The sequence below is a fragment of the Rhinoderma darwinii genome, chromosome 5, assembly GCF_050947455.1.
Source record: "Rhinoderma darwinii isolate aRhiDar2 chromosome 5, aRhiDar2.hap1, whole genome shotgun sequence".
In the NCBI taxonomy this organism is placed as follows: domain Eukaryota; kingdom Metazoa; phylum Chordata; class Amphibia; order Anura; family Rhinodermatidae; genus Rhinoderma; species Rhinoderma darwinii.
In genome coordinates, this window is record NC_134691.1 from 41,980,959 (window position 1) to 42,005,416 (window position 24,458).

Genomic DNA, 24,458 nt, shown 5'->3' on the forward strand with positions numbered 1-24,458 from the left:
GTAGCAAAAGATTTTATCCAATGCTGCAGTCTGCGCTATGTTTGTCTGCTCTTATCCATTCCAGAACCACTTTATGTGAAGGCCGGGAGACCATGCAGTAGAAACACCAAGCGTGTTCTGATACTTCATCTACCACATCTGACCTCCTTGATATTGGGGATGGTGAGGAACATTTCCTGGAGTCAGTGTGTTCAATTTTTATCCAGACTATACAGTGTGTAGCCTCATTGCATATAATCTTTATATATATATATATACAGCACACAAGAAAATGGCGACCGCACACTGCGAACACTAATGCCACCTAAGCCACTAAATATAAATAAATATGCATTACTGCTAAATCTACTTACAATGGGGAGGTTCTTAGCACACATTTTGATCAAATTGTGTGAGCCCACCTGCCACGACAAGGCGACCTCCAAGAGGTGGGAACCTACGCTGCACATACACCCAGAACTGGGACTAAATGTACATATTCTTGGGGATGGTAGGAACCAGCATTAAATTAATTAAAATCACCCAGGCCAGATTTGGAGAAGTGCAAGATCAAAAAATGGAGGCAGTCACTTAGGCCTCATGCACACGACCGTAAAAACTCCCGTTATTACGGGTCGTAATTATGACCCGTAATAACGGGCTCATAGACTTCTATTGGCCACGGGTACCTTCCCGTTTTCTTACGGGAAGGTGCCCGTGCCGTTGAAAATGGATAGAACATGTCCTATTTCAGGCCGTAATAACGGCACGGACAGCCCATAGAAGTCTATGGAGCTCCCGTAATGACGGGTGGCTACATGTGTGCACCCGTCATTACGGGAGCATTGCTAGGCGACGTCAGTAAATAGTCACTGTCAAGGGTGCTGAAAGAGTTAACTGATCGGCAGTAACTCTTTCAGCACCCTGGACAGTGAATTCCGATCAGAATATAGAGCAACCTCTAAAAAAAAAAAAAAAAAAAAAAAAGACGTTCATACTTACCGAGAACTTCCTGCTTCCTCCAGTCCGATCTCCCGGCCGTTGCCTTGGTTATGCGTCCCTCTCGACATCCGGCCCGACATTCCTGGATGACGTTTCAGCCCATGTGACTGCTGCAGCCAATCACAGGTCTATCACAGGCTGCAGCGGTCACATGGACTGCCGCGTCATCCAGGGATGTCGGGCTGGATGTGAAGAGAGGGATGCGTCACCAAGGCAACGGCCGGGTAAGTATGAATTTCTTTTAACTTTTATTACAGAAAGGGCTGCCCCTTCTCTCTATCCTGCACTGATAGAGAGAAGGGGCTGCCGATTAGTGCAGTGCTATTTTGCAGCCAAAAACGTGCCCGTAAATACGGGTGGAATACGGGTGACACCGGACCCATATTTACGGGCACGGGTCCGTAAATACTGGTGCAAAACGGGTCGAATACGTGTGACACCGGACCCGTATTTACGCCAGTATTTATGGGTGGGAAAAAATACGGTCGTGTGCATGAGGCCTAACCCCACAAATATGAATAACATAAACAACACAAAAGTTTGAACTGCACATTCCAACAAAATGAAACAAAACATGTATACAGGTGCAAGAACGCCTGTGACTGCAAATTTATACAGCACACAAGATATATATATCTGAGTGGATTACTAGACTTTATCCACTGCAATTGGGTGCTCCACTGAATACAGCATAGTGCAAACCATGTGTCAGTACATTAGATTTATAATGAAGAATGTATATTTTTGTATAACATTTGTTGGCCTTGATCAATACCTGGTTGGGGTCAGACACCATTGTGGGTCCATATACCGCATCATTTTCATTTAGTTAGTTCTGAAAAACATACTAAGGGGCATTCACCCCAATCAGATGGATAGCCAGGTAATTCAATATTGAGATATCGAACCCTGTAAAAGTATTTTGGCAGGATGAAAACATAACAGAATATATCCCTTATATTCCCCGTTCCGTTTCGATCACTGATTATATTACTTTTATGTTGCTTAGAGCAGATCCTATAGATATGATCATTATCACCATTTAGTCATAGACACTATGAGAGGCACGGTATCGTGGAGATGTAAGGCTTCTAGGGAACAATATCTTCGTAATACAGCATCCAATACCATGATGTTCGGAGGCATAAAGAGGTAGAATATAGCCTCATATCGTTGCCATATTATGGCGCTCTACAACTCGGATGTTGTATGGTGTCATAATACGCCCCCGTGTGCATAAGCCCTTAACATGCATCACTATATTTCATCGTTCTCTCAGCGACTTGCAGCAAATGTAAACCAATTTTACAACAGATTAAAAGTAATGTATGGAAAAAAGCTGCACCCATTAGCCATGTGAGTAATGAAAATGATTTTCTTCGAAGCCTTGCAAATTGAAAGATTGTATTTCCTACCCAGCGCTTCTCTTAAATGCACAATTACAGGGAGGATGGAAAAAAATGATGCTCAATGCACTTTATAACCACGGCGGCTTGTGGGTCAATGTTATCTAATATTGAACTGACAGCATTGCATTAAGATGTTACCGGGCTTTCAGAAAAAGGGCAAATTAGATTATTTGTGCTGCTGTGAACATATTACTCCATAGTTGTCACTGGCTTGACAGTAAAGACATAAGTGCTCTGTGTCAAGCCTCACCACTGTCATGAAGATGGATACAAACAGATCTGCGAAGGGCACTGTTTATTGACTCAGACAGGACAATGGTTTATGATCACCCGAATATCAAATTAGTAGGTCACCACAGGGCAGATTACACAATTGTTAAATACAGCGTGGCTGATGATTATTTACTGTAGGGCGGAAATGCTTTATTGACTATGACTGTGATTTACTTAGAATTATTTTGTTATTGCGCCTTTTACCCTGTTATTTTTTCCTAAAGTTTTTAGGCTCTGTTCACATCATTATCGGAGGCTCCGTTAAAATGTAGGTTCCGCCTTTAACATTATGTCCTTTATAGGTACAACATTCTGTGTTGATTAATTTTAGAATATATCTCATACAGCAGTCGGAGCTTAGTTTTTCTGGTACAGAGCTCCAAATCCCCTGCAAAGTCATAGGGTTAAATGATAAAATTCTATCTACCTGCAGCCACCACTAGGGGGAGCATGGGAACTTATTGCATACTGGTTTGTTATTGAGTTTAATTTATAAAAAGCGTATGCAATCAGCTCCACCTAGTGGTAGCTGCAGGCATCCTAATTTTTTTAATTAGTTCCATGTCTATGCGTTGCATTTGGAGCTCATCATTAGAAAAACCAGTATCAGATATATTATAAAATTAATCAGCACAGAATTTTCAACTTATTTGGATTAAAAAAGACAACTTGGTGTTTAAGGGTGGATTCACTCTAAAGGCCTGTTTCTTTTCTTCCGGAAACAGCGTAGTAAAACGCGCTGGGCTGTCTCCAGAAAACCACGTTGTCAGCCAGGAGCCTGTGCCCAGCGACAGTGGCAGAAGGCAGGACGCGGGTCAGGAGGCTCAGTTCTAGAGATAGGTACAGGTCGCAGAGATGGGACCCACATCATGGAAACGTTTATGGCAAACCTTTGTGTAGTCAGATTCTTCAGTCATCTATAATTACATATTATATGCCTCCACTTCTACTGTTTGTAGGTAAGCAAGAGGAAACAAAGGCATTGGAATAACACACAGGATAAGACTACACCGAGGGTTTCTTCATTAGTTACTTTCCATGGAGACACATTGTTCTGCAAGGGAGCTATATACACAAAACAGGAGGAGATTTTTTTAATCAGCACAAATTACAAAGTTGCTTAATTTTATTTGATATCCTTTGGAGCATCAAAGATAGAAATGTAGAGTGGGGTAAATATAGGGATATACATATTGGAGAAGTAGAATTCTTATTTGAAATGTCTACACAGGAGCAACTTCCAGATCATTCATTTGATTAGTGTCGCAGTGTGATATTATTAGAATATGTGATGATGACAGCAACGCCATACAGCTCTATAGCACCTCTGATAATATATTACTAGATACAACGTTTGAGTCCATCACTTCCCCCTGCTCTTATAATGGTTCAGTGGAGCACCTTGTACTATGTCTGTAAGCAGAACTGAATGCGGCTTGTCTGCTGGCTGGAAACTCCCTTTGGAGACAGTCTTTGATGTCGGTGTCTCTAATCCATACAACAGCTGTTATGGACTTTAATGAACAATCCCTTCTATGTCCTCGGAAGCATTTCCAGCACGGTCATGTTCCAAAAAATTAGACACAGGGAAAATAACTTTTGTACCTTCTGTGTGTGAAGTTTGGAGAAACCTAACTGATGCCAGAAGTTTTATTTTTGTTCCTTTGTGTTGAGCACTGCACAGTCTGTTGGCACTTGAGTCATAAAGAATAAAATGTGAGTATCTCATCGTGTTCCCAGCTTAGCTAAATAAGGTGATAATTTATCATGCCCACATCATGTGCCAGGTATGCATGGTTTTATGCCATCAGCCTTCTGTGTCTGTCTCATCCATTGCATGATTAGACAGTTACATCAGTATTGTAGTAGTATCAAAAAACATACTGCCGTTACCAATGTATAAAATAGAGCAATACTGTAGCCTAAGAAAACGCAGGTTCCGGTAGGAGCGTTCCCATAATTAGTTGCAGACCATTTTCTCATGGAGGGTGTTTTTGATTTCACGCAATTGATTGAATTTACTACAGCTCATAGTGGAAACGTACAAATTGGTCCTTATCCATTATCATACATTGCTATCTTCCCTGACCTAACTTGTCACCCCAGGCAGGTCATTTCTATGTAGGGGACAGGTGGCAGACATAATTAATATCTTGAGAAAATAAAAGGTTAGATGGGTTAAAATTCATCCTGTCCAATCCCTAAACTGGTGACGTTGGGGAACTTTCTGGCTGCCCCCATCGAGTGTGTAAAAAAAAAAATGTCATGTCTACCACCAAGATGTTTGCGAGTTTCCATAGCAGCAGTCCAAACATGTATTGGGTAACAAGAACAAATCTGCAGTTGTCGCTGAAACAAATCTCAAATCTTGGGGGACTAATAAATAAATCAATCAATAAAAATGTATTATGTCATTTACAGATGTAGCCATCTTTTACCTGATTCTGATCATTTGCTGCAGCGTGATATCACGCAACAAAAGCCATTGAAAGGTAATTGAAAAAGTGAATAAGAGATCTAGCCACTGTTTATTTAATGCGTTAAAAGTCCAGGTAAAGACGGCTACATCTGTACACCACACGGTAAACGTCGTAAAAAAGGACGCAATAAAAAAGTGGCGAAATTGCTGGTTTTTTTCTATTACCCCCAAAAAAAGTTAATAAAAGTTCAGCAACAAATAATATGTACCCCAAAATGGTGCTATTAAAAAATACAACTTGTCCCATAAAAAAACAAGACCTTATACAGCTATGTCGACGCAAAAATAAAAATTTTATAGCTGTTGGAATGCGACGATGGACTAACGTAAAAAATAGCTCGGTCATTAAGGTTTAAAATAGGCCGCTCATTAAGGGGTTAAACTCTGAAAGTAATTCGAAATGTTATTAATTAGCTTTGATGATCGTTGTTACTTCTGATTTACTAATGTATGCTCTCTTTTTCCTTTTGGGTGGAAGTGCCCTTTATTAAAGATCTGTTGGAGAAGAACAAAGTAAAAGGATAAGGGTATGTTCACACGCTTAGCAAAAAAAGTCTGAAAATACGGAGCTGTTTTCAAGGGAAAACAGCTCCTGATTTTCAGCCGTTTTTTTTAATCAAACTCGCTTTTTTTCGTGGCATTTTTTTATGGTAGTTTTTGGAGCTGTTTTTCTATAGAGTTAATGAAAAACGGCTCCAAAAACGGCTCAAGAAGTGACCTGCACTTCTTTTTCGCGGGCGTTTTTTTTACGTGGCCGTTTTGAAAAATGCCCCGTTACATAGTTACATAGTTAGTACCGCTGAAAAAAAACACATGTCCATCAAGTTCAACCAAGGGACGGGAAAAGGGAAGGGAAAAATTTCTACACATAGGAGCTAATACTTTTTGGTTCTAGGAAATTATCTAACCCTTTTTTGCAGCATCTCCTGTCCCTGCTGTGACCAGCTCCTGCGGTAGGCTATTCCATAAATTCACAGTTCTTACAGTAAAGAAGGCTTGTCGCCTCTGCAGCTTGAACCTTTTTTCTCCAGACGGAGGGAGTGCCCCCTTGTTTTTTGAGCGGGTTTTACAAGGAACAGGATTTCACCATATTTTTTGTATGTGCCATTAATATATTTATATAAATTAATCATGTCCCCCCTTAGTCGTCTTTTTTCAAGGCTAAATAGGTTTAATTCTTTTAATCTTTCCTCATAACTTAGATTCTCCATGCCCCTAATTAGCTTCGTTGCTCTTCTTTGTATTTTTTCCAACTCCAGGGCATCCTTTCTATGAACTGGAGCCCAGAACTGAACTGCATATTCTAGATGAGGCCTCACTAATGCTTTGTAAAGTGGTAATATTATATCCCTGTCCCGCGAGTCCATGCCTCTTTTAATACACGACAATGTCCTGCTGGCCTTTGAAGCAGCTGATTGACACTGCATGCTGTTATTGAGTTTATGATTTACAAGTACACCCAGATCCTTCTCAACAAGTGACTCCCCCAGTGTAGCTCCCCCTAGGACATATGATGCATGCAGGTTGTTGGTACCCAGATGCATAACTTTACATTTATCTACATTAAACTTCATTTTCCAACTGGATGCCCAAACACTTAGTTTGTTTAAATCTGCTTGCAATTCCTGAACATCTTCCATAGACTGAACTATATTACATAGCTTGGTGTCATCTGCAAAAATAGAAATCGTGCTATTAATCCCATCTTCTATATCATTAATAAATAAGTTGAATAATAGTGGTCCCAGCACTGAACCCTGGGGTACACCACTTATTACCGGGGACCATTCAGAGTAGGAATCATTGACCACAACTCTCTGGATACGGTCCTTGAGCCAATTCTCAATCCAATTACAAACTATACTTTGTAAACCTATAGTCCTTAATTTACCCATTAGGCGTCTATGGGGGACAGTGTCAAATGCCTTTGCAAAGTCCAAAAACACTAAATCCACAGCGGCCCCTCTGTCTAGACTTCTGCTCACCTCTTCATAAAAACAGATTAGGTTAGTTTGACAACTTCTGTCCTTAGTAAAACCGTGCTGGCTGTCACTTATAATACAATTTTTTGTCACATAATCCTGTATATAGTCCCTCAATAGCCCCTCAAACATTTTCCCCACGATGGATGTTAAGCTTACTGGTCTATAATTACCCGGGGAAGACCTAGAGCCCTTTTTGAAAATAGGCACCACATTTGCCCTGCGCCAGTCCCTTGGCACTATACCAGTCACTAGAGATTCTCTGAATATTATGAAAAGGGGGACAGAAATAACTGAACTAAGCTCTTTAAGAATTCTAGGGTGTAACCCATCTGGTCCCGGGGCCTTGTGGACATTTATTTTATTTAATTTAGCTTGGACCATCTCTACATTCATCCAATTCAGTATATCAACTGATATATTAACAGCACTGTGACCGGCTACATCAGCTGCTCTTTCTTCAGTTGTATATACAGAGCTAAAGAACCCATTTAGTAACTCTGCCGTTGAAACAGAACGCAGTTTTTCCCATTGAAATCAATGGGCAGATGCTTGGAGGCGTTCTGCTTCCAATTTTTCGGCCCAAAAAACGGCCGAAAATAAGCTGTGTGATCATAGCCTCAGGGAAAATGTTTGGAGAAATCCCTTTTTATTTCCAAGAGATGTTCCTGCATGTGTAGGAAGACGTCTGCTTTAAACATTAATATAGTAATAATGACAGATCCAGGTGTTCTTTGGTCTGAAATTTAGGTTAAGTTGACATTATACTTTTCGACTGATATGCTGTGAAATCTGCCTCGGCCTGTATTATTGTTATCACCCAGCCTTCCCAAACTTCGGAATTGCACTCTAGGACCCTAGAAAAGCTAGATGACATTACTTTAGGAGAAAGAATATTGGCCACAATGGTTGTCAACCAGCATTTTATGATATGAAAAAGAGAAACACATGAATATAATTTTTTGGGCGTATTTTTTTACATGTATTTTATTTAAATGTTATGAAACAAAAAACTAACAAATACACAAACGACAAAAAAGTCTATATATTTTTACAACAAAAAGTTACTGATGAAGAGTTCCCTTTAGTAACTATTCCCTATTGGTTTTGCTGTGACTAAACTCACACATGAATATGTTCTGGCCATTGCTTAAAGGGGTCTTCTCATTGGGGGCAACCCATTTCAATTAGCTCAATGCCGTGGTTCTAGCTCCCAGCACCCCGGCAAACTGCGGATTTTGCCAGGGGAAGCCGCAGAAATTTAGAAATAACATGGCAGTCATTCAAGTGATTGCCCTTCCATGTAATACATGGGTGGCTCAAGTCAACCAGAACCCCTGAAGACATTCCCTGTGTACTGTATATGTCCGATTAGGAAACATGGACGCCATAGAAGGGGATCTCATTTTCGGGACTACCCTCTATGAGCCAGAGTGGAGCCAGGCTCTTGTGAATGTCTAACCCAAAATCAGATGAAGTTCTGCCAGCAAATATTGACATGCACCCCCAGAACTCCCCCCCCCCCAAGGCAGCTACCACTATAGCATTTGGTAAATGTTATCTCAGTGGGTTTTCTAATGTTCTTCTGGAGAGGGGTTGAGTCAATCTGTCAGGGGACTTGATGCCTCTCTTTAGGAGTTCTTCTTTAATTTACTTTTATAGCAAATATAGTACAAATATGTCAATTCACTTTATCATTGGTGTGTGGTACACTGCTGGCAACATTAGGAGATGAGAGGGTGACATTGGGTGGCTTGTGGCTTTCTGGCATTAAATAACTGAGAACACATGCATGCCACAATTATACAGCCAGAGGTGTGACAGTCTTAAAGTTCCTCGTTTTGGAGACATCGGCACGGATGGACGCAGCTGCTCTGGGTTGTTATATAAGCACTAAAGCTTATAAATGTGCAACGTATATGAGAGCTGCTAATATCATATGATCAACTGTATCATAGTTTGTAAGACTGAAAAAAGACATATGTCCATCCAGTTCAGCCTATTATTCTGCAATGTTGATCCAGATTAAGGCAAATCCGGCATGAGACAGAAGCCAATTTTTCTTCAATTTCATAATAGCATTTACACATATGGATATAAATGTTTCTGGAGGTTCTCAGAAATGGACACATATGTGAGATAGTAGTGATTATAGGGGCAAGGATTTTTCTGGACCTCCTGTCAGTAATCCTATTGAACAACACTTAAGATTATCAACATTCGGGTTCTTTAGTTTAGAAAAATGACGGCTGAGGAGTGACATAATAACTATGTATAAATACATCAAAGGTCAATACAGAAATCTCTCTCATGATCGATTTATACCAAGAACTGTAACTATAACAAGGGGCATCCTCTATGTCTAGAGGAAAGAAGGTTTCTACACAAACATAGAAAAGGATTCTTTACTGTAAGAGCAGTGAGACTATGGAATTCTCTGCCAGAGGAAATTGTCATGGTTAATTCAATGAACAGTTTAAAAGGAGCCTTAGAGCCTGTCTTGAGTAATATTACAAGTTTTATGTAGTAGATTACGGGAGATAGGTTGTTGATCCAGGGATTTATTCTGAAAATTGGTTTCTGTCTCATGGGGGTTTTTGGCTTAATCTGGATCAATGTTGTAGGAGAATAGGCTAAACTAGATGGACTTATGTCTTTTTAACAGCCTTACATACAGTGTTACTATGTTTAATACTACAATAAGCCTATCCACATCCTGAAATGACTGATAACAGGAAACAAAAGATTTAATATGCAGCTAAGATAGCCATGTTGTTAAGATAGTTTGTTGCTGGTGGCTCTAGTAAAATTCTCATTGTGGCTTAATTGTAACAAGTTAATAGAGTTATATCTACTAGCTTTGTGAACCCTTATACACCTCATTTGTGGTATGTGCCAACCCAGTGATATGTATTGGGTGGCATAGTGGCTCCGTGGTTGTCTCGGCGCGGGGTGTGGACCCACTGGGCCGTACCGCGTAGCAGGGTAGCAGCTGGCCAACAAGGAACAAAACAATGTTGACTTGACTTTCACAGCAGGTGGTACTGTGTGTGCAGCAGAAGACACGACTTGACTTTCTCTGCAGGTGGCACCGTGGATGCAGAGGAAGACTCAACTTGACTTTCACAGTAGATACGATAGCACGGGATACAGGGTACAGGCGGCAGGAACGGTAATACTGGGAACTGGAAAACACTGGGAGACCATTTGCAAGACAAACTTAGGTAAACAACAACGCTCATGCGAGGAACAAGTGGGCAGAGCCCCTTTTTATAGTCCAGCAGCCATTTGGGCTAGTTATTGATGGGTGACAGCTGGACGCGTACTGGCCCTTTAAGGCCGTGCAGCACAGGCACGCGCTCCCTGCCGGAATCAGTCCGAGGACCCGGAAGTGAGTGCCAGCGTCTCCCTGGAGGGAGCTGACGCTGTGAAGACAGATGTCCATGGCCGGGGCCGTCAGAGGGTAAGTCTGAACGACGACCCCTGGCCATAGACGTTATTTGTCAACAATATTTGACAAATGCCACTGTGTTGCTTGGGCTTTTGGTGGACAACATAAGAATGGCACCCACTTTTTCTTCCAGTATAAGTCAATTGAAAAGTTGTCTTCTCATTCCACATAAGGGGGGGGATTGCATCAATTCAAAAAGATTTTCCAAAATTACAGATCAATAACACCACAATCATTGTGATGAGTAACGCCAACCAGGACACAACGGCCTGATGCTTGTTTGCCATTCCCATCCCCTTTCCATGACCCTTGGGACAATTGTTTTCTCCCTTCTTTGGATGCTGCAATGTCTATGAACAAAAAAGTCCTTTGCAGATTCTCAACACCCTGTAGTAAAGGGGATGGGACCAACCTTGAATGGTCCCTTTCTCTCCAAAGGGCCCCATAGCAGCTTCATTGGCTGCCTCTATGGTGCATATAAGACAAAGTTCCTGACTATACATACATATTCTATACATTTTTTGTATAATATTTTTTCGAAATATAACTGAAAATTAGAAAATGTAAAAGCATTTAAACTACATACACTATTAGCTACTGTGTTTCGCAGGATATTATGTAGATTAATTATAGATTATAGAATTATATTCGATATCGACTCCATTGTTTTTGGACATTCGTTACAGAGCGGCACTAATTAATCAGGTACGGCAGTAATGTTGGAGGGGGAACACGGCTTATTATACCACAGCTGACGGTATTGTTTGTGCTGAATGTTAACATAATATATTTCTGCTGGATTTCCTCAGGAAGATTCTGTACTGCAGCCGGTGACTCACCCTACATGAATATTTATACAGCTGAACATGTAACGCAGCGCATCCTCCTCACATGCATTGTAGATGAGTTTAAAGTAGACAAATCTCGGTATAAGCTCGGCTTATGCTAAAGAAATACTTTTTTACAGTTTTTTTTACCTTGTATTGACGCTTGAGTGTATTATGTCTGACAGCCGGAACAGAAAACTTCAATTTGAAGAGATAAAATCAATGTATGAATTTTTTTTTGGGTGCATTTAGCTTACGTGTTTACCCCAGCAGCCCAGAGGCGGACACAGAGAACTGAGGGCCCCCTTGCAAAAACAGTGACCCACATTTACTAATGCTGTCTAGTAGTTAGACGGCATAAACTTTGACCACGCAGTTAAAAAAGGCACCAAATTTATCACAGTGGTTCATGCTGCATGATAATTTTGGCGCATCTTGCATGACCTGTAAGACACTTTTCTCTTCCTTACAGCACCTTCGCTTATTTTGCGTCAGAAGTTTGTGCCAGTATTTTGGCGCATTTTCGGCCTAAAATAATTTCTCCAAACAGTTGTTCACATGCAGGGCCGGCTCCAGTTTTATGTGAGACCTTGGGTGATAGGTGGGTTCCCTTAGGCCTCATGCACACGACCGTGAAAAAACTCCGTAATTGCGGACCGCAATACGGTCCGCAATTACGGACCTGCCCGGTTCTATTGGCCACGGACACCTTTCCGTAGCGCTACGGAAAGGTGTCCGTGTCGTAGAACCGTGCCGGGAAATACGGAGCATGTCCTACTTTTCAGATTTTGCGGGCCGTGCTCCCATACATTGTATGGGAGCACAGAACGAAAATGTGGCGCACAGGCGGGCTGTGATTATGGGCACGACCGAGTGCATGAGGCCTCATACAGGTTTTTTTTAAACAAAATTACATGAATATATTTTCTCGTTATTTTCACCAACGTGAACATACGTGAGGGAAAGAGGCAGCTTAACCCTTTCACTCTTTATTTGTTCAGATGACAGGAAGAATATTTTGTTGTTTTTAGGCGACATTTTGTGATACCTATAAGTTAATGTTTATTCTGTATTATTTTATACTTTGGTATAAATGCAGGAATAAAAGCGATTCTGCCATTTTCTTTACGACATTTACAGATCATCGTAAATAATGTTTTTTACGAAAAAATATAAGTGTGTAGAAAAAAGAAGCGGCACTCAACTAGATAGTCGTCTTCAAAAAATTATTTTTTATTGTGATCGAAAACGGGTATTACAGCTTGAGAATGTAGGAGGGCACACAAGACGACGGCCGTTTGGCGTGAAGCCCACTTTGTCTGGCACATATGTGACACGCTCTGTCAGACTCTGTATGTATGGAAGTATTTTCCTCTAGAAGTAATGGTTCTAAGGGAGAATATCTCTTTGCACACCGAGACTGAACATACTGTACATGGCTCCGCACTAAGGAGCCCTACAGGCTACGTGCACAGGCCTCTGCTTTGTGCATGAGATGGTATAGTGACCCATGGAGACCCTATGGTTCCATATTACGGGGCTGTAGCACTCCATGTGGCACTGTATTGCACACTTTTCTCTCCTCGGAGCAATGCATCTAGGAGACTATACCTCTAACACGGCAACTGATGGAGCGTGCCATGATTTGGTGGTGGTAAAAAAAGGGGGAAAGAAACTTGTCATTACTCAGACTACATTATCTCTATGTCTTAGTCCTCATGCAAACAGCAGACCCATGTGCAGCGGCACATGTCACCTGCAGCTTCGTACTTTGGGGACACAGGGACTCTGTTTTCCACCATATTATGCTCTTTTGATTGCTCTTGTTGGTGATATTCTCTCCTAGAAACTAGAAGAGAATGCCTCTATAATATGGCAAGCGATAAATCCTCTGTTCACCTCCATATGAAATAAGAGGCATACGGAAGTACAACAGGGCCCATCTAGTTTTATTTTTGCCGTATTGTGGTTCCATACGAAATGTAATACGGCCATGTGCATGATTCCTAACTGATGGGGCATTGCTAGGGTATTAAAAGATAAGGGGCACAAGCCCCGAGACATATATTTGTCACCCCCCCCCCAAAAAAAAACATTTTCACATGGATATCAGAGATACAGATGTAGCCGTCTTTACCTTGACTTTTAACGTATTAAATAAACAATGGCTAGATCTCTTATCTTGACTTTTTCAATGGCTTTTGTTGTGTGATATCACGCTGCAGAAAATTATCAGAACCAAGTTAAAGATGGCTACATATCTATAAGACTAAGGCTCCTATAGCTACGCTGCTGGATAGAATTGGATGCATTGTCCAGCAGACAGTATAACACATGATAAGCTTAGATACATGGCCCCAGCAGACAGTATCACACATGATAGGCTTAGATACATGGCCCCAGCAGACAGTATCACACATGGTAGGCTTAGGGCTCATTCAGACAAGCGTGATTCTCGTCTGTGTGTTGTGCGTTGAAACAATGGGGCTATTCACACATGCGTGAGTTTTCAGGCAGCAAGTGTCCGTTGTGTGAAACTCACTGCATATCCTATATTGGTGTTTTTCATGCACCTAGCCGCCCATTGAAGTCAATAGGTGCGTGAAAACCATGGACAGCACATGGACGACATCTGTGTGCTGCCCGTGTTTCACGCATCAATTACACTGTAAAAAAAAGAGCTTGCAAGTGTGTGAAAAATGTGCAGATACATGGCCCAGCAGACAGTATTACACATGATACTTAGATACAGGGCCCCAGCAGTAAGTATCCTTGTACTATCATATGTTCACCCCTCCAAAAAATAAATGTGTGTGCTTGTATATATATATATATATATATATATATATATATGTATACATATATATGAGATAGCTATATGACCCTATAGATGGATAGGATTAGATACAGTGGCTCAGCAGACAGTATCACACATGATTGGAATAACCCTAACCCCCATCATTACCCCGATACCCACCGCCACCAGGGTTACCGGGAAGAGCTGGGTACGATCCAGTACCCGACCATCTGTAGTGCAGGTCAGGTACTGGGAGGGCCGCAGTCTGGTATTATTAGGCAGGGAAAGGCCAAAAACAGTGGCCCTTCCCATCCCGGTATTGCTAGGCTGCTGCTGCTATGTTGTATCTGGCTGGATATGAAAAATGGGGACCGCACAACGTTTATTCCATTTTAAGAAAAAAAATTACATGGGGCCCCCCCATTTTTGATAACCAGACAGATACAACACAGCGGCATAGCATTACCAGGGTGGGAGGGGGCCACTGTTTCTGGCCTTTCCTAGCCTAATAATACCAGCCTGCAGCCGCCCCAGTATCCGACCATCACTGCAGATGGTCGGGTACTGGATCGTACCCAGCTCTTCCTGGTACCCCTGGTGGCGGCAGTCACCCGGGGATCCGGGGCACCGGGTCATAGATCCGGGGCTTGGGCACCGGAGGTCCCGTGCTAGTGAAGCCCCTGCCTAACTGTCATAGTACTTATCAGATTAGATACGGAAGCTTTATACATGTAAGTGACAGTGATACCAATAAAGATTGATGATATGATCACTTAATTCATTAGTTTCATATATTAATATGACATTTAAATGCACTGGTAATACATTACTGCACCGTAATGGTAAATGTCTTATTAACATATCAGGAAAATAATAAAAAATATTCAACCAGAAACATTTTATATGCCTAATGCCATTTTTGTGATGGAAATATATTTCCTTGTTCATGACCATAAAGCAAAGTTTATTGTCCTCAAGTACAATACAAAAATAATTTTCTTGTACGTCATTCGAGTGTCAGTGGCATTAAAAATATATATTTTTGCAATGATCATCTGGAAAGGATAATGGCCCTGTCATATGTATTTCATACGTGGGTGTAGAATGAACAGTATGTTAATAAGTCACATTTAGGTTCCTCTTTCTTAGCAAATTAACCAATGCCACCCTATAGCTGTTCATATGTTAAAGGGGCTGTAAATACAAAAACTATGATTCTACCATTACTGTATTTCAGATTGTCTCTCACTAGATACTGAATGATATGGCTTTCACTAGATTCTGAATAGCTTTCACTAGATGCTGAATAGCTTTCACTAGATGCTGAATGATATAGCTTTCACTAGATACTGAATGACATAGATTTCACTAGATACTGAATGATATAGATTTCACTAGATACTGAATTATATAGATTTCACTAGATACTGAATGATATAGATTTCACTAGAACACTGAATGATATAGATTTCACTAGATACTGAATGATATTGATTTCACTAGAACACTGAATGATATAGATTTCACTAGATACTGAATGATATAGGTCTTTCTACCCCTACCACAGCAGGAAGTCACAGCACATCTGAAACACCAATCAAAAATCTTGTAAATAACCTTTGGTGAAACTACAGCATTTACAGCAATTGACACAGTATGACAGTTTTTGTATAGTAGAACAGTGGGCAAACTAAGTACTTCTTCTCAGGAGAACATACTTTAGGATATATATTATTTATACAGCAGCCATATTACATAGTCTATTCCGAGCATGAAAAGGGACATTGTGGGAGCAGAGTTTTCACCTATAAATAGTTTATGTAATCCCTCATTTGCAACCTTCGATAGGCCAGTTAGTGTTTTTGTAGTTTAGGAGTTTGCATTTTTGGATGTCTCTACTAGGTTTATATGGTGAAATAATTTTTTGTTGTTGACCTGTTCATGACATTTGAATGTTTAGCAGAACAATACAGCTTCTGTGTGAGTAGACAGCTTCTATAAGACATTGCTGGTTATTGAGGTCTCCTCAGATGTTCTTCGCTCCAAAGATATTATTTAGTTTATTATGTCCTCATTATGCAAATAATGATAATAATTGAACTGGGAATATAGTAAAGGCAATTTTGAGATATGTCATCTGAACCTACCGATTTCGGCAGGATCGGACAGCTATCAAATGTCTATGGAGTCTCCGGACTCTGCTCGGATGTCGGGGGAAAAAAGGATCTGGCATGTTGGATTTAACATGCCCGAACCTTTGTTCAGGTGAGGTATGAGCTGCTGCCAAAGGTGTCTGGTATCGGCTTATTCCCCTCTCTTCATTGAAATAACCATGCATGCCCGGTTGACAGCTATTTGACCCGACCCGTGCATGTCTATTTAAATAGGGAGAGGGGAATAAGCGTATGTCCTGATTATCTACCACGGGAACAAAAAGTCAGGCATTTTGAATCCAACATGATTCTTATTTCCCCGTCATCTGCCATCGGTGGACAATCGGGTGGCCCCTGTACACATTAGATCATTGGCTGATCCCACCGAAATCAGCGGGTTCGGACTAATTTTATCTAATGTCTATGGCCAGCTTACCATTTCATTGCTTCAATGGTTACCTAAACTCAGTTTACTGTCTTACGCCTCATGCACACGACCGTGTGCGCCGGCTGAGTCCCGTCAGTGATCCGAGGAAAGATAGAACATTTTTCACGGACCCGATTCACCCGCTAAAGTGAATGGTTCGTGAAGACTATCGGGTGCCACTCGGATGCCGTCAAAAACAGCCCGAGTGGCACAACAGTCGTGTGCATGAGGCGTTAGAGAAGAGGCCTAATTGCACTAATCGCACAAATCAAACAATTAGAGTTCAGCTTTTATTTTCTAGACCACACTGGAAAAATGAAACATGGATTTTGGTGTTTATGGACAACAAAGCCTATCACACATGCATAAGGCATTATTATTATAAAATGAATGACTGTTTTACGTGAAAATGTGCAACTTTTTACGCTGCTCTTGCCACTTTAAAAAAAAAGGTGGGTGGGGCTTAGTGGGAGGCGAGGGTCCACCAGCAGCCTCACAAATTTACAGAAATTAGAAATTGGAATAAATTATATCAGAAATCTAGGTCAGCTTATAGCTGGTGTAGATTGCAGTTTGTGGCGCATGGACAACCCAAGGCGTGCTAAATTTATTAAGAGACATGTGCCTCTTAATAAATTTGGCTCATTTTACTCCAGTTGACTTCTGTTTAAGACTGGTGTATAAAACACCAGTCTTAGTAAATCCCCGCCGATATGTATATGGAGAAGGCGTAGTGCAGAGTAAGACTTTTGTCAAAAATTATTCGCCACCAACCCTGCTTTTTTAAACAATATATTTCATCTGAAAACAGTCTTGATTTATTTATTTATTTTTACACATAATTTTACAAAACATATAAAAATAAATCTTGCTTTGCTCTAAATTTACAAAGGTTAATTTTACCCTGGCGTCCAATTTTTACATTCTCACAAACTTGCTTTAAAATAGCACGGAAAGAAGCAAGTTTCCACCAAATGATAAATTGTAGTAGACATTTAAAAAAAATTTAAGTATGAGTCAGGAATAATTCAATAAGGTTATGAAGAAAGTCCTATAAGTTCAATATCTTAACTATAAGGCTGGATTATAGGGAGGTCACGTGTCCCGGGATCTTTCACCAGCTTGGGGGCCTCCGCCTCCGTTTTGTGATCATATGGTGGAGAAGAGAGGGCCACGCATGCCTATGGATATCTTTTCTGAAGTCAAGGCCTGTTGCACACGACTATAGCCGTGTCTATGTTTCGTGATTACGTCTCGGACGGGCCGCGGAGTGTCATCTGCAGGCTGTCCACAATCACGGACCGTGAACACACGAGAAGTGCATTCATTTCAATGAGCCCGGACCGCAATTGCGGACTGTATAATGACATGTCCTATTTTTTTGCGGTCCAGGATCCGGGCAATGCACGGACTTTTGAAACCACAGTCATGTGCATTGACCCATAGGTTAGCATGTGTTTTATACTATCTACAATTGTGGATAGTATACGGCCGCAAAACTACGGTCATGTGCATGATGCCTTAGGTCGTGTCTGGCTCCATAACTCCTGTAGAACTTCAGTTGAGAGGGCCATGTGCAAGCAGTCACCTTTCCTTTATATGGGGGTCTGAAATCTGCATTGTGATCCACCATTGTGTTTTAGTGAATATGGTTGCACATGAGACCTCACTTTTGATAACTACATGTAGAGGAGTATTCAGGGTCAGATCAATGCTGGTGAAGGCCCAGGGCAAAATATTAGTTGGAGGCCTCTTTTTGGAAGATAGAAAACCGAGCGTATAAATGTATCTCAAATAACTGCATATGTCATCATGATGGCGGTTTATTTTTTATATTCTATTCTCATACTATACATCGGGGTATATGATATCACTGACCCCTTTTATTCAATCATAGTGCAGAAGAAAACGAATGTTGGCCAAGGTGGTACTGTTGGCACCTCGTGGCTAGCAAACAAAGAGAGTGGCCGAGCCAAGGATAAACTCTCGGCACTGTCTGTGGGCTACAGCTAGTAATATAAAACAAAATGAATGTTTAATACTTCAGCAGAATTATATTGTAAGTTAATAAACTATTGTGATTAATAACATTCAGTTGTATGAGTGATTTTTAAATTGGGGATGGTGGACGCCCTCTCATGCCCTTAGGTGGTGGAGGCCACAGGGCAATTTCCCCTATTTTCCCCCCTAAAAACTGGCATTTTCCTAGAGGAGGATTATCCCTTTTAAAAACATAAAGAGATTGTATGAGATTAGAATAAATGATCTGCTTTTTTTATTCCCAGAAACAGTGCCACTTGTTCATGGGCTGTTTGGTTTTGCAGCTTAGCCCAATTCAAGAAGCAGAGCTGCAATACCAGTCACAGCCTAATAACAATAGTGGCGCTGCTTCTTGACAAAAAAAAAGTAATAATTTCATATACATGTATTTACATTTTTATAAAATATTTACCTCTATCGTCTTTTTTCTTTTTATAGTAGAAAACGACACGCCATCATGGGGAAACAGAACAGCAAGCTGCGTCCTGAGGTCATGCAGGACTTACTAGAAAGCACAGACTTTACAGAACATGAGATCCAGGAGTGGTACAAAGGCTTCTTGAGAGACTGTCCAAGTGGACATTTAACAATGGAGGAATTTAAGAAAATATATGGGAATTTTTTCCCTTATGGGGACGCTTCCAAATTTGCAGAACATGTATTCCGTACTTTTGATGCTAATGGCGATGGGACAATTGATTTTAGAGAATTTATCATAGCTTTGAGTGTGACGTCCAGAGGAAAGCTGGAACAGAAGCTGAAGTGGGCGTTCAGTATGTATGACCTGGATGGAAATGGCTACATCAGCAAATCGGAAATGTTGGAAATAGTACAGGTAAATGATCTTGGTCACATTGTAGCTGAATTACAGTAAGACAGATGTTTCCATGTAACTCACCAAAAAAAGTATTCCAGCAATAAATGAAATCACTTTCTAAACATATATTTTAAAGGGGCTGTCCAGTCCCTAAAAATTGATGGCCTATCCTCAGGATAGGCCATCAATATGCGATCGGTCGGGGTCTGACTCTCGGGACCCGCACCGATCAGCTGTTTTGAAGTGGCCGCAGCGTTCTTACGAGCTTTGCTTCCCCTTCATTCCTTATCTGTTTGTACTGTGAATCTCTGACACACTTGTAGCGGCAGTTCACAGTATTACAGCCTTCTCCCAATGAAGTGATGGGGAGAAGGCAGTAATACTGTGATCTAGCCTGCATTCAGAAGCATGGGTTGAAGTGAGAGCTGCAAGTATATGCAGCTCTCACTTCAACCTGCTCCAGCTCAGGTTGGATCACAGCTAGAGCTAGGTCTTACTTTAAAGTCAAGAATCTTAGCTTTAAAAAACAAGACCTAGATCGCAGCTCTAGATGCAATCTAGCCTTGGTTACTGATGTGCCTCCCTGCAAGGTGTTTGGCAGGGAAAGGGTTAAAATTGGAAAAACCATCCCAAAAATATTACTTTGTAGATATCGAGTTTATGTCTCACATAAATATATTTGGTGTATAATCTGGGTCACTTCAGTGATTTTACCCTTACAGACCAGTGCAATTGTTTGCCCCTCTGTGATTGGTGAGGCTAAGTTCACACTACCGTAAGTATACGTTTACCTCTCTTCCGTCAGAGGAAAAGAGGATCGAAAGATTAAACGGAAAGCAACGGTTCCGTTAGAATTACCATTGATTTTAATGGTAATTCTTTTGTTTCAGTTGCTTTCCGTTTAACTCCGTTCGCTAGGTTTCCTTTTTTTTTTGAACGGAAGCAAAAGTGCAGTCTGCAGAACTTTTGTTTTAGTTTAAAAAAAAACGGCAATCTAGCGAACGGAGACAAACGGAAAGCAAGTGAAACAAAAGAATTAGGGCATGGCCACACGTGGCGTATTTCTGCCGACACTGTCCGCATCAATGCCGCACATAATCTGCTTTGCAGATTCTGTTGCGGCTTTGCCTAAAATGTGCAGTAAATTTATGCGGATTAGCCGTTGCGTATTCAGGTGAAGAGGGCTTCCCTTCTCTCTATCAGTGCAGGATACAGAGAAGGGGCAGCCCTTTCCCTAGTAAAAGTAAAAGAATAAAATAAATTCATACTTACCGGCCGTTGTCTTGGTGATGCGTCCCTCTTTCGACATCCAGCCCGACCTCCCTGGATGACGCGGCAGTCCATGTGACCGCTGCAGCCTGTGATTGGCCTGTCAGTGGCTACAGCCGTCACATGGACTGAAACGTCATCCCGGGAGGCCGGACTGGAGGAAGAAGCAGGGAGTTCTCTGTAAGTATGAACTTCTATTTTTTTTACACGTTGATCTATATTGTGAACGGAAGTCACTGTCCAGGGTGCTGAAACAGTTACTGCCGATCGTTTAACTGTTTCAGGACCCTGGACAGTGACTATCTCCTGACGTCGCCTAGCAACGCTCCCGTAATTACGGGTGCACACACGTAGTCACCCATAATTACAGGAGCCCCATTGACTTCTATGGGCCTGCCCGTGCTGTGATAACGGCCTGTGATTACGGGCGTTTTTACGTTAATGTGCATGGGGCCTTAGTCTGGCTTTAGACCTAGAAATATATAGGTCCAGCCAGAATGAAGAAATATCATGTTCGTAAAACCAATACGCAACGCAACACACATAACATCTGCGTATTTCATTGCGGAATTTTGAATCTCCATTGAAGTCAATGGAGAAATTCCACAATGAGTCCGCAACAAGTCCGCTACACGTCCGCAACAGCCAGTGTATGCTGCGGACACCAAATTCCGCACCGCAGCCTATGGTCCGCAGCGGAGTTTTCCACAACGTGTGCACGAACCTAACTAAAAAGCTGTGGAAAGCAATGGAGAAAATGTCCGCTGCGGATTTCCGCAGCGGACTGGCCGCAGCGGAATTCCAGAGCAATTCCGCCACGTCTGGCCATGCCCTTACAATTGAAATTTATGGTAATTCTAACAGAACTGTTGCTTTCAGTTTAATGTTTCGATCCCCTCTTCCTCTGACGGAAGAGAGGTAAACGTATACTTACGGTAGTGTGAACTTACCCTTAGTCACAACTTTTAATTAAACACAAATTTTAATGTAATATACAAAAATGAAAAAGTTTAACAAAGCAACTTCAGCAAAAAATGTTCAAGTTATAACTCTCCGATTGCGGTGAATTAAAAATGTAAAAATATTCTGCATCCTGAAGGCCAAAATTAGCTGTTATAGAAGTGTATTTTCTTAGATGCTTATTCTTTGCTATATCTATAAGGGCATGCCCAGACGTGGCGGAGTTCTGCATACACTGTCCGCATCAATGCCGCACAGAATCTGCGTTGCAGATTCTGTTGCGGCTTTGCCTAAAATGGGCATTAAATTGATGCGGACTGGCCGTTGCGTATTGAGGTGAAAGTACTTTGTCTTCTCTATCAGTGCAGGATAGAGAGAAGGGACAGCACTTTCCCTAGTAAAAGTAAAAATAAATTCATACTTACCGGCCGTTGTCTTGGTGACGCGTCCCTCTTTCGCCATCCAGCCCGACCTCCCTGGATGACGCGACAGTCCATGTGACCGCTGCAGCCTGTGATTGGCTGCAGCCGTCACTTGGACTCAAACGTCATCCTGGGAGGCGGGACTGGAGGAAGAAGCAGGGAGTTCTCGGTAAGTATGAACTTCTATTTTTTTTACAGGTTGATGTATATTGTGATCGGAAGTCACTGTCCAGGGTGCTGAAACAGTTACTGCCGATCGCTTAACTCTTTCAGCACCCTGGACAGTGACTATTTACTGACGTCGCCTAGCAACGCTCACGTAATTACGGGAGCCCCATTGACTTCCTCAGTCTGGCTGTAGACCTAGAAATACATAGGTCCAGCCAGAATGAAGAAATGTCATGTTAGTAAAACCAATACGCTCCGCAGCACACATAACATCTGCGGACTTCATTGCGGAATTTTGACTCTCCATTGAAGTCAATGGAGAAATTCCGCAATGAGTCCGCAACAAGTCTGCGACACGTCCGCAACAACCAGTGTATGCTGCGGACACCAAATTCCGCACCGCAGCCTATGCTCCGCAGCGGAATTGTCCGCAACGTGTAAACGAACCCTACTAAAAAGCTGTGGAAGGCAATGGAGAAACGTGTACACTGCGGATTTCCAGAGCAATTCCGCCACGTCTGGTCATGCCCTAAAAGTTGCATCTCTACTCCTCACAGATCCTAGCGTAAAAAAAAGTGGCGTAATTTTAGCCAGTGTGAAAGTTAATTATAGTGATATATATTGTGACAGATGCTGTCCAAAATTTGTCAATTAATGTAGTCCAGCTTTAATTTAGACATTGGCTATAATGACACCATTGTTAATAAATGTGGCCAATGTGTGTGTTTTGTTTTTTTAATGTAGCTATTTCAGTAGTATTATCAAAAGCACCACTAGGGGTGGCCATTTTAGAGACACACACTTCCTTGCTGTATTCACTATAGACAGTGCAGCAGGGTGTGTGAACTTTATGGCAGCTGAAATAAATAAGAGTCAATTGACAGATATTACAGAGATTATTACAGTCTCCAGGAAGTGATGGAGTGCAGCCCCCTCCCCAGAGACTAGGGAGAGACAGGGGAGCTGCATACGGAAACTTATCTGTGTGTATAGTGTTACTATCTTGCATTATCTAGTCCTCCAGCAGTATAATAGAGCTGTCATTAACTCTCCTACATCTAATGTGAATGAGATGACTCTGCTCATTTGCTCCAGCCTATAAAGCAAAGCTGACAAGTGAGCTACAGAAAACAGGAAATGTCCATCTATTGTGACTGATCTAGTGGCCAATGTGAAGACTTGGATATTTCAAGATATGTTTTTAAATGAATAGCAACAAAAAAACAAAATACACTATCAAAATGTAGAAAAATAAATAGATATGTAAATAAAAACCTGATTTAAATAATATGTAATTTTCTATGATACTGTTCTAAGAGAACATTCTCTTTACTCTCATACATAGTGGAATTATGATTATGTTGACTGTCTTGAAATACTATTTGGTTCTTTGAAATATTGATAATGTGTTTAATATAATTGAAAATTGATTGTGACATCACAGGTTCTCATCTGGGCTTGTTGTGTGGCGCACTGAACAGCGTACAGGACGTGTCACAATAGTTTATGAAGCTGCAGCCATTGTTTCTTCCCGGATCCTCTTAGGACCAGTTCAGCCATTTGTCGAAAATGAAGATTTGCAGGGTCACTGTTGCTTCAAAGAGAGGATAAAACTTGGAACGCTTATGTATTTTTCACAATTATTTTTTATTACTAAAAGTATTACAGGCCAGGGGCGGACATACCGCATGTGCAGCCGGTGCAGCTGCACAAGGGCCCCGCGTGGGAAGGGGGCCCGTTCCTCTGCTGGCCGACTCAGTTCTCAGCTGCGCGATGCTGAGGACTGAGACAGAGGCCCGTGGACAGTAGCTGCGAGCCAGTGGCGTAACTACCACAGTAGCAGCAGTAGCAGCTGCTACGGGGCCCGGGGCATGGGGGGGCCCGTGTCGCCCTGACAGTCAGGCACATTACATTATATGCCACTGCCAGGCCTGGAGGCACGGGCCCCCTCATGCCTAGTAGTAGCATCACGAGTCACGAACATCACGAGTCACTAACATTAC

The 24,458-nt window shown here is 41.6% G+C and overlaps 1 protein-coding gene across 1 annotated transcript in view; it reads left to right on the plus strand.

Moving 5' to 3' along the window:
- NCALD (neurocalcin delta) overlaps positions 1–24,458 on the plus strand; it is an 83,243-nt gene that overhangs the window by 41,326 nt on the left and 17,459 nt on the right. The window contains exon 2 of the mRNA XM_075825903.1: positions 19,258–19,654. Within this exon, the coding sequence (XP_075682018.1) occupies positions 19,277–19,654 (378 nt within the window). The 5' untranslated portion in view covers positions 19,258–19,276. The remainder of the gene's footprint in view (positions 1–19,257; positions 19,655–24,458) is intronic.